We start from the raw sequence: 12,042 nt of genomic DNA, 5'->3' as shown, positions 1-12,042 counted from the left end.
ACAAGATAATACAAATAACAGACAAGAAATAGAACTTACTTAAGGGTTGGACAATGAAGCAATCAGGTACAGGATTGGCAATTCATTCAGCAATACAGTTTCAAATGAAGACATCACAAAAGACAAAGAGTATAGGGCTTACACTCATTTATATGGAGTTTCAGCCCCATATCCTAACCTTGGGCACCTGAAAGTCTACCAGATTTGTATCTAGTCAGGAAACCCGTTTGTCTGTAGGTGTGAATTATGGCACTTACAGACCACTCAGGCTCTGCGTTTCTCCGCCCTATTGTACACAATCAGAGTGGTCGAGTCTTTGATCAGGGGGGCTGTTGTAGATAAAGAGTTGCCCTCCTGAACATTAACATAAAGCAGAGCCAGTAACTTTCCCGGGCTTTTATACCAGCCTTGCAAAACAGTATATTCTTTAATATCTACACATATTAAAATAATCCGTTCTGTGGGTCTGAGCGGGCTGAAATTTGCCAGGTCCTCATGCCGGAGGACCCTTGCCATAGTGGCCAAATATCAGCCTTCCACGACCCCCAGAACCGGAGATACAAAAAACAAGTTAAAATCCCCTATTAACTTTAATGCAGGATTCTCCGCTATAAGCTAAAAGAAATCACTACATTTCACTCTCCCATTGAAATCAATGGGCTCCGCCGCTATAGGCTTTCAATGGAGCAACTCCGCCATTGAAGTCAATGGGGAAATCACAATTTTCACATTTTCCCATACTCCGTCTGGTTGATCAGAGAGTGCTGGAAATGTCCATGCAGTCATGCCGGAGCAGTGACTACATGCGACCAAAATCCCAGCCCTCTGGTACTCACAGAACCGGAGATATGGGTTTTACCTTTACACACTTTCAGACTTAGCCGTTTCAAAGCCACGCGGCTTTCCTCCATTAGAATCAATATGGCCGGCGCCTCTATAGAACATGCATGGGCCGGCGCCGCCATAGGATTCAATGGGACCTCCGCTCCCATTAGAGTCAATGGTGCAACCCTCATGGCGAGCGTGACCCTTTACGGGGGTCCTTAATTCTCGGACCCGGTGGTGGTCGAGTGTGGGGGTTCCTAGGGTCTAGGGGCAAAAAGAATTTTATTCCTGGGTGCCCTAGAACCTAAGCTTCCCACGCCAATTGTGTTTGAACTGGAACTAGTGTGATCAAAAGCTCTTTTTTAGATATTGTATCCGCTTCTGCGGTCTGCGGTTTGGATGGCTGCCAACCCGTTCCTGGAGGTCGGCGTCGAGGAATCCCCATTGAAATGAATGGCTCCATTGACATACAATGGGGAACCGCCACTCCTCCTCTCGGGCGCCACCTGCAGGTCTTCTACTGAAACGGGCCCAACTCGCTGGATTCGCCATAGGATTGTATGGAGCTGCAATGGCGACCTATGGAGAGCTGCAAAATGGAGCCTGCAAAGGCGGGAAAATGGAACAATGGGCTATAATCACTTCCTAACTATTAACCCTTCTCCTCCCAAACGGATCCCAGTGTGAGTGTTGGTGCAGACACTGGAATGGGAACAATACATATTCACAGGGGGATACACAGTTGGTGCTGAAGCAGGGTTATAACGACAGTACTGGACATCATTCCAGTTAACCCCTCGCCTCCCAGGTGAGAGCAGGGGGTGGCCAAATGGGGTGTAACCCCTTTAATACCGGGCCAAACCCCCTCTCCCATGACAATACATCCATGCTTGCGGCTTCTGCTTGGCTATAAGACGCTCTGCCGTATGGTTGCTATCTGTGACGAGTTACAGTGATGCCATTAGCCACTGCCTACTGCACGAGGGTGTTTCGGCTTTACCGAGGGCTACAAGCATCTCAGTCGTCCCCCCCCCCCTCCCGAAATTGCCTGAACATGGATGCCTGGAAGTAAGGACATTCACATCGATCCTTTTCTGTGTTTACCAGGCTGGGGAGATAACGACGACGGCCATCCACGTCGTATGAGAGAGCAGTGTCCCGTCGTGGAAACATGTATTTCTAACATGATCTGCTTTAAAGATCTATCTTGATGTACGTGCAATACTCACCTTTTTATCACAGCACATTATACAGATTTACTATACTATGAGAGTTGCGCGCTCGTCTTTTTTCTATTTTCTACTGGTGCCTGAGATAATGAGCCATCTCTATTGATAAGCTGCAGACTCGCAAAGTTACAATTGTTACACACAAGGTTTTGTTGCTAATCTGATACAATAGTATCATTTTATGTATCACTGATTTATAGTGTGTTTGTTTTTTAAGGCATTGTCCATTTATATCAGGGGTGCGCAAACTTTTGTTGCTACGCCCCCTGTCTGCTCTTCTCCGGACTTGCCCCCCCCCCCTTACCTCGGTGCGGCGTCGAATGACACAGCGGGTCGTGTGATGTCACATGACCCGCGGCATCATATGGCGTCACATTCCCATGGCAACACCATTTGACGCCGCGTTGCCATGGTGACGCGTTCGGAAGCCGGCTGAATCTCGGTAAGTATAGGCTGCAGAGTCCTTGCGCTGTCCCTGGCAATTAATTTAAAAGCCTTGGGGAAGAGCGCGGGACCTCTGCAACCACCAGTGTCCCCCCGCCCTCCCAAAAAAAAACTTGTGCCCCCTGGTTTGCGCACCCCTGCTTTATATCACGGTATTGCTATTAAGCCATACATCATAATATCTTGCTCAATCACTCACCCCTTTTAGCAGATCTATTCTTAGTGAAAGTTCACATTATATTTTATAATCATAGCTGTTAAATTCACAATTTGGTACTTAGCATTTTTCTTCACTTCAAATCTTAGATAAGCTGAATCTACGGCTCCACCATGATACCTTACCTTAGTTACCCAGTCACAAATCAGTCAGGTTTGTTTGATATGATCTCCCATAGTAAACCCAGGGTGTTCGTGATCTTGAAAGTTGCTGGACCTTAGATACTGAACAATTCTGAATTTCAGCAGTATTGCCATTAATTCCCCCAATACTGTTGTCAGACTCACTGGCCTGCAGTTACCTGCCTCCTTCCTACAATCACTTGTGTGAAGTGGGACTACACTTGCTCTTCCGTCATCTTGAACTACACCTGTTAATAGTGACTAGTTACACAGTTATGTTAATGGTGTTGCCAGGACACCACTAATCTCTTTTAATATCCTTGGAGGTATCCCTTTTGGCCCCACTGACTTGTCCACTTTCAGTTTTGAAAGTTCCAGTTGAATCTTCTCTCCTGCAAATGGACTGTGTGTTCACCCAACTTCCATTACTATTCTTGTTACCTAACTGTGGTACCTCCTCTTCACCTTCAGCCTCAATAATGAGCAAACATAATTATTAAGGTGGTCTGCTATACCTCTGTCTCCCCCAACATGTCCTTTTCTGTATTAGTCTTATAATTGCTCCTTTTGTTTTTCGCTTTTAACTTATATACCTAAAAAAAAGTCGTCGTCCCCCCTTTTCAGCAGGCTTATATTCTGTTACTCGAAGCGACTTATTTGAACTTTTATCGAATATGGGAATAACAGTCTTTTTTAAGGGATACAGCTTGTTTGTCAGCTCAAAAAAGGGAAAATTAGATAGAGGTAAAACAAATAGCATTTCAGTATTTCAGTGTGGTGCATGTTATGTAATAATCTCTATGACCATCACACCCCAGGATGGAAGTGAATAGAGGGTTATGGCTAATAAATGGGTCATCAGGTGTCATATAAAGTAGACATAAACACATAAGGAGAAAAAAAGTTCTCCTAAAAAGATCCCCATTCACTGTACACCAAAGCTGAGGTGATAATCAGGGTTCAAATACCCACTAGAGATGTAATAGAATTAGTTGCAAAGGGTACAATTAAGTAACCGCTCCCAGCACTGTGGGAGGACAGTTACCACTAAAGGCAAATAAGCAAAATAATAAATACTTTAATCATCAGCAAAATCGATGCAGTAACATTTACTCAAACTACCATAAAAACAATTAAAACACATATAAGGGGTGACTTGGGGTTCAGGGATGTCTATGGATAAATCCAAAATAATGCAATATACATCCCCTAACCAGATGTTCCGATCATAATTGTGAGACACAATGAGTAAATAGAGGTAGTTAACATATAGTAATCATCCCTCTTGCCTCAGGGTGGGTTGCTGGTACACATCAGACGATAAATAAATGCTGTGGATCATTTCAAAGTTGGTAATAATAGTGCAAACAGCATAAGGTGCAGTGCACCGAGTGTAAACATGTAATTATTATACTATGTAGATCGGTATAGTGTATCCCATAATAGGCGCTAGCATTATAAAGCAAAAATAGGGTAATACACTCAAAACCAGTAAATAACCTGCACGATTAGAGCCCAGCTATTTCCACCACATCAAAAACGATCAGGAATGATCTCATCCTTAGCTCCTCCTACACGACGTCAATGCGATGACGTCATGCCCGACGTATGTTTCGCTCATAAGGGGCTGGCGCTTTCTCTATGACCATCACACCCCAGGATGGAAGGGAATGGAGGGTTATGGCTAATAAATGGGCCATCAGGTGTCATATAAAATAGCCCCACTGAGTCAAAATGGACTTACTTGTATAGTATGTTTGCCCAGGTATTTATCTAGATTGGATGTTTATTCAGTAGCAGAGACCTAAGAATCCGAAGGAATGTAAAACCAATAGATGAAGGTGGTTAGAGATCAAACTTTCTTGCTCAATGTATCTTGGGGCAGAACCACCATAAATGACCAAAAGTCCCATTTTGTCTGCAATTCATACATAAGGACGAGTACATGGCGTGTAGGCTAGAAGGTGCTAGGTACAATCCCTGTGTAACATTAATGTTCGTTGCCTTAATGGATTCACATATTGAGAATGTAGAGGTTCTAACTCCTAGACCTCTTGGCCTTGCTCTGAACTCATGTCTGCTTTCCTTTGGTTCATGGAGTTTAAAGCCTTCTTTTATAGTAGATAGGAGTATATAGGAGTTCATAGAGCAAATCAAAGACTAAATGGGGCAATATGGTAAAAGGATTTAAATGTGGTTAAGGGCCTTGACGCCAAATACCTTGTCTCAAGACAAGAGTCAAAATGCCTCTGCTGTAAATATTAAAAGAAAATGTTTCCTGGGTCTGGTGGCATTGATTGAAAACATCAAAGGAAATAACATACTGTACCACCATCCTAAAGATATCTTATCATAATGGCACCCACATTCTGCCACAGAGCAAAATATGTGATATTTAAACATGGTTCAAAGCAGGGACTGTTAAAAAGAGGAGTCACCAGTAAAGGGACCAGGGAGAGTTGACCCAGTTCAAAGGCTGTATCTCATATTGGGTGATTGGGAAGGGTGTGGTACGGTTATCTGTTTACAAATTTCCCTCACCTAATTGCCTGCCCTTGTTTGGCTCAGATTGGGCTGTGTGCCCTATATACTGTGTATGTGTATTACAACCTTGCTCTGCCTATAACCATCTGGCTGTTCCAACTGCTGCTGGTTTTCTAAGTGTGGGATCCAAACAAGTTGGAGTGCATCTTGGTTTCTAAGGGAATTACATCATCTCACATTTTGTCTCCCTGTAGCTCGACTTCTGGACCGAACCTTCCAAACCTGAACTACCAGTCGATATCCGAGTTCCCTTCCAAAGTCTCCAAGCTGTGAAAGTTTACCTGGAATCCAACAACATTGAGTACTCCGTCATGATTAACGATGTGCAGGTGGGCAAAGCTCATTGGCTAATGGATAGTATAGAAAATACTATCTTCAGTGGAAACACTAGGGCTGTATTCTTGGGGCATTAGATTTGAAGTTTGAATTTCATTGTTCAACCTAGAGTAGAATATCAGCACTCAGATTCCCTGTTCCATATGTAGATTTGAAGGCAAAATTCGTTTTAGATGCTCATGTGTCGTTTTTTTTCTCTACCAAATAACAAAACCATACATCTACGTAATTAATCGTCACCGGGTAGGACCAGAATGTATTTCACAAAAGCAAATGTAGGAGGATGTAGTCATTTTTTAGTGGGGTACCCGGCAAGCTTCACATGAAGAATAGGAGTGGAGATCTGAGGGAGGTAGGTGAAGAGGGATACTGGACCAATAGGGTTTGAACTCTGTATGTATATGGATTAAGAAAGTAACATCAGCAAAACAGGAAAACGCAACAGCTAACAGAGGCAGTGAAATGTCGGATGTTAAAAGAGAAATCTTGTGTCTTCAAGATTTTATTTGTTTGGTACAGATGCAACTGCTGGTTGTAGACCGCTTGTCAAGGAAAATCTGTGACCATCGCGCAGTAACTCGTGAGATGGTCCAGAGCAGGCTGTAATGGCCCATTGGATTAATACAGCAGGGACCCCCACTGTGTTAATCCAATGGGCCATTAGTCTGGCTGCAGGAATCTCGCGGCGTGGGATGGGTTTAAGTGCAGAAGTCTCGAGGCAATCCAAGTAATGTAAGTGTGTTTGTGTGTCTTTCACAGGTCCAAAGACCTGCTTCATTCACCTTATTGTCACATGTCATACTGTGCTTTAACTGCATAATTTAACAGATAATACCAACATGTGTCCCAGCACGTTCTCCTTTCTCAAAAACAAGCCTTTACAGGTTTTTTTATAATAACTCATAATCAGAGGTTCATGTCAAATTATCTATCTATTTAAAGACATTTAGTCCATTTCCCTGATATTGAACAATTATGGCTTCAGTGCAATAATAGGGGATTCTTTTGTGATCACCTCTTGATCATTTTTGTATATGTGTAGTCTACTCCCCATGCACGCCATTATTAGACATTATTAATACATTTGGAATCTTAAGGTAGAGTGGTTGATTTATCTTTTTAAGGTTCATGTCAGACCTGAAACGCTGTCCTTTTACACTTTTCTCTTAAGTAATCAATATAAATAAGGATCTTTGGCCATATTTAATTATTTATTTCAAATGTTTTCTAACGTGCTACTCAGCCAGAAAACTCAATACTAGAGATTGTAGGAACTTAAGGAGCACACCGATCCCAGACCTACAACCGGGACCTACTGAAAACATATAGGGGAATGACGAGGGAGAACAGAGAACAACAAAGGACGGAAAGCACGTATGGGAGCAGGAAAGCTGGCTGCCAGAGTATTAGGGTCTGTTTGCCAAGCTTTATTTATAAAGGAAGGTTATTAATTCCTTTCTGAATGGAAGTAAAGCTTATTCCACAGTCTTGGGGCGGTCCTTGAGAAGTTCTCCCTTCCAGCTTTACTGACTTTAAACTGAGGCTCAATCAGTTGAGGGGCAATGGCAGATCTGGGAGCCCAATTGGGGGTGGTACTGAACATGAAGTTTTGAAGGTAAGGGGGGCGAGACCACAGATAGCCTTAAAGGTAAGGGTCAATATCTTAAAATTAATCCTTTGTTCCGATCAGGAGCCAGTGGAGATCTTGTAATGCTGTTGAGATGGGGTCTCTCCTTGCCTTGTAAGATGGGCGGTGGCATTTAGTATCAGCTGCAGGGCTTAGATATTATGTTTTTTGGAGATCCATCAGCAGAGAATTTGCCAAATCCCGTCTGGAGATGACCACGGCCTGTGCTACTATCTGTAGATTGGTTTTCAAGAGAAACATCTAAATTTGTCTCCGCCGATGGATTTAGAAGTAGCAGTTTTTCACAATAGATGCAATATGAGGCTGATCAATGATGTTTCTGTCAATAATAGCTCCAAAACTTCTCACCTTCTCTTTCCTTGGAATGGAGTTATTGATTTTTAGGTCATTGAAGGCGTTCCTCACAACATCTGTTTGTGCTTTAGGGCCTAACGGGAGCAGCTTGGATTTAGAGGCATTAAGTTGAAGCCAATTCAATGCCATCCAATTAGAGATGTTGCTAAGGCAATAATTCAGACCGTTCACAGTGATGATAGGATCGTTGGACATGTCCGACATCAATTGGATTCCATCCGGTAATTGATGGAACTGAATTGGTTTATGATGAACAATGTCCCCTTGGGCTTTAACATATTAAATAGAACCAGGGAAATGGCAGATCCCTTAGGGACACCCCAAGTCAACAGGATTGTATTTGAGGATTCCTGTGTGTGGGTGATTCTCCGACTACGGTCATATGTTTCATCTATAGCGAGCATCTCACGCCCTGGCGTGCTCCCCTTGATTTTTATTCTTTTCTATTTGCTTTATACAGCTGTGTAGTGTTCCAGCGGTTGTTGTAGTTTGCATCCTTATTGTGCTATATATTCTTCTTTGTGACTTTACTTTTTGTCCTCCCCCCCCCACCCCTTCTGTATCTTACTTTAAAAAGGAATTCAGAAACAAGACTGGATCATTATCCTGCCGACGGTCTGCCGTTAGAAGGATAGAGATTACACCGAGATCAAGCTTGGCGTATGTGCTTAGCAATCCTCAGCCCCGTGCTCTTGAGTAATCTTGTTCATTATTAGGGGGCAGTACCTGTAGGAGGCCAGAGAAAACACGCTGCAAGTTAATGCATTGTGAAAGCAGGACGGCTTGTATTCATGTATTAATGGCTTGCGGTTTCTTTGTTCCAGGCCGTGATTGACTCCGAAAAGAAAGAGATGGAAAGCAATGCGCGCAAGGAACGGAACTCTGGCACTTTCAACTATGGGTCGTATCACACCTTGGACAATGTGAGTGCTGCAACTAACAATCCAGCTCAGTGATAATAAATCTGGTGCATCGACGGGAGAAGGACTGACTCTGAAAACAGTGACACTCAGTAGAAGGAGGGGAGCCTGGCTCATATCCCGGTGTCAGCTCATTGGGCAAGTCACATTATCTCCCTGTGCCTTAAGCACCAAAAAATACATTGAACGCTCTACAGGGTAGGGACTTGTGTCTGTGAAAATTCTATGCACAGCGCTGTGTACACAATCAGCACTCTACAAGAAAAGAAAAACAAGTATTATTATCTCAAAAGGGCTCATTATTCCATGAAGCTGTCTTCCCACTGCGGGGAAAGAGATTAGCTCCATTCAAATGAATATGGCAATGCAGGAAAGATGATAGAAGAAGATAACATTGTTTTTGTAGCAAAGATCTGTAGACCAGTTTTGAAAAAGTAGTATGCTACATAGTTATTGTATGAATATGTATTTAGGAATACCTCTTTAAAATAGGTTGGAGTTTTTTTTGTGAAAAAAAAAGTGGAATCTTAGGTTTCTTAAAATAATAAGTCTACTCCATATTAAAGGCCATAAAGTTGATGCTAAGACATAAGACGGCTTACAGTGCCTTAAGATATCTTATGGCCCATTCAATTGAATGGTGCGTAGGGTGGCTTTGCACCGCTAAATACGTATGGCCCGTAATCTTGACCACTTACACTGGGCCTCCCTGTATATACTTAACATCTTAAGTACTGCTGTGCCTCTATTTTGACACCGGCATCTGATATACTGAGCTAGATGTAATCACGCTTTTAACCCATGTTACTTCTTGAACATATATATCTGTGTTTATTTTTATTAGTCTGACATTATTTTATCTATATACCAAATAAAAGTTCATTATTAATTGTTACAACGATTCAATTTCCACTGGTCCCGTGAGTGCAGCATACAGTGCTTTCTCTTTGCAGACGTGCTATTTGTTCTCCCCTGTTCTGCCCCACAGTAACAAGCATATGACCACCAGGGCTGAGCAGGGGGTGTTCCATTGGTAACGTTCACTGTGACCCACTACATTATTTTAAAGTTGTTTCCGTAAGTAACACTGTATTATCCCTTAATTGATCAGACATCCTCATGTTACTCATATATCTCTGTTCTTTTATTATGTTAGGTGTACAAAGCTATAGACAGCATCGTACTGGATTATAAATCGCTGGTCAGCAAACAGCAGATTGGAAGTTCTTACGAGGGGCGTCCCATTTATGTGCTGAAGGTAAATATCACACACATGACTACCCATGAATACATAAACTACCCAGAATAATGTGTATCCTCTAGCTTGTGAGTGATCTCTGGGAAATGTATCTTGTAATAAAAAATAATAGTCACTACATTGACCAATCAGTGAGCTTAGTGTAATCGAGCTTTCCGCTTAGCTGCCGGTATCTTCAGGGGCACAGGCTTTCTTTGGAAAACATGAAGCTTTACTTAGAAATGAATAACAGCAACAAACTACCTGGACTGGGTTGCCGGGTCAGCACCACCCAGTTCCCGGGGCACTTCACTTAGGTCAGTGTTTTTCAACTAGGGTTCCTACTGTAGGAACCTTTGGGTTCCCTAGACATCCCTAAATGGTTCCCTGCAATTTTCAATTAATTTTACAATCGTACCAAATACAGAAGAATTTACAATTCATCTGATCGCAGATGCGCTGTTAGAGAGGGTTGGGGTTCCTTACAATGCATCTGATCTCAGACGCGCTATTAGGGAGGGTTGGGGTTCCTTACAATGCATCTAATCTCAGACGCGCTATTAGAGAGGGTTGGGGTTCCTTACAATGCATCTGATCTCAGACGCGCTATTAGAGAGGGCTGGGGTTCCTTACAATACTTCTGGTCTCAGGCGCACTATTAGAGAGGGTTGGGGTTCCTTACAATGCATTTGATCTCAGACATGCTATTAGAGAGAGTTGGGGTTCCTCAAAATGTCACATTGGGGTCCTGACGTAGAGAGTACTGGACACAGCATGGAGTAAGGTTGTTGTAGGAACGGTCTCTGGAAGGTCTAAGTTTAGAAGGAAGTCTAACAATGTAGCCAGAAGCTCATCCTTCGCCTCCGCTTAGACGCATCTTGAAAACCCACTCCAACTTTCCCTCAACTCCAGCTGATAGGGAGTTATCTTTGTGATGTGATGCGACTCCAAAAGACAACTTCTGGCACGAGAACACACCTTCTGGCACGGGAACACACCTTCCGGCACGGGAACACACCTTCCGGCACGGGAACACACCTTCCGGCACGAGAACACACCTTCCGGCACGAGAACACACCTTCCGGCACGGGAACACACCTTCCGGCACGGGAACACACCTTCCGGCACGGGAACACACCTTCCGGCACGGGAACACACCTTCCGGCACGAGAACACACCTTCCGGCACGGGAACACACCTTCCGGCACGGGAACACACCTTCCGGCACGGGAACACACCTTCCGGCACGGGAACACACCTTCCGGCACAGGAACACACCTTCCGGCACGGGAACACGCCTTCCGGCCACGCGAACACGCCTTCTGGCCACGGGAACACGCCTTCCGGCGCGGGAACACACCTTCCGGCAGGGGTTCTCAACTTCAGTACTCAGGACCCCCCAACAGGTCAGATTCGAAGGATATCCCTGCTTCAGCACAGGTCGCTCAATCAGTGGATCAGTCGAAGAACTGAGCCACTGATTGAGCCACCTGTGCTGAAGCAGGGATATCCTGAAAACCTGAATTATTGGGGGGTCTTGAGAGCCTTACAGCCATTACTCTTGAATGGGCCACAACGGGATTTCTAACACTGGAAGGTGTCTTATGCAACTGACTCACTTAATAAATATGCCACTTTGCCTTTGCCATGTTGTAGTACTTTTTGCATGATATTTAGGATTTGAATGTGTTGGAATTGAACGATCTGTACGAGAGGGACATAAAGGCAGCGGATGAGCGATGTGCTGCAGGCACAAATAATTACCTCTGTGTGTTACGTTACCCATGGTACTAACTAATGTGTTCATTTCAGTTCAGCACTGGAGGTACCAACCGCCCTGCCATCTGGGTGGACGCTGGCATTCACTCCCGGGAGTGGGTGACCCAGGCTACTGCCCTCTGGACAGCACACAGGGTGCGTTTCTCACTATTCCTAGACTTCTCAAGCTAACCAATAAAGTATCTGTCGTCTAAATTTAGCATAGGCTGAACTTGATGGACGTATGGCTTTTTTCAACCTCATCTACTATGTAACTCTGTAATATCATCTACATTATGAATTGACTATGATCAAATGCGGAGATTGAAGTTTATTCTGTTTTGTAACAACCGCAAGAATTGCTACAGCATAATATTAAGAAAAGGGGTATGTGGGAGACAGACAGTG

At 43.7% G+C, this 12,042-nt stretch overlaps 1 protein-coding gene across 1 annotated transcript in view; it reads left to right on the top strand.

Annotated features, from left to right (window-relative positions):
* LOC142494833 (carboxypeptidase A2-like) overlaps positions 1 to 12,042 on the top strand; it is a 59,216-nt gene that overhangs the window by 6,589 nt on the left and 40,585 nt on the right. Inside the window, exons 3-6 of the mRNA XM_075599368.1 lie at positions 5,576 to 5,710; positions 8,544 to 8,642; positions 9,796 to 9,897; positions 11,689 to 11,790. Coding sequence (XP_075455483.1) covers positions 5,576 to 5,710; positions 8,544 to 8,642; positions 9,796 to 9,897; positions 11,689 to 11,790 — 438 coding nt within the window. The remainder of the gene's footprint in view (positions 1 to 5,575; positions 5,711 to 8,543; positions 8,643 to 9,795; positions 9,898 to 11,688; positions 11,791 to 12,042) is intronic.

Source organism: Ascaphus truei, chromosome 5, assembly GCF_040206685.1.
Source record: "Ascaphus truei isolate aAscTru1 chromosome 5, aAscTru1.hap1, whole genome shotgun sequence".
Taxonomy (NCBI): Eukaryota; Metazoa; Chordata; class Amphibia; order Anura; family Ascaphidae; genus Ascaphus; species Ascaphus truei.
This window is presented reverse-complemented; position numbering and strand designations above follow the sequence as displayed.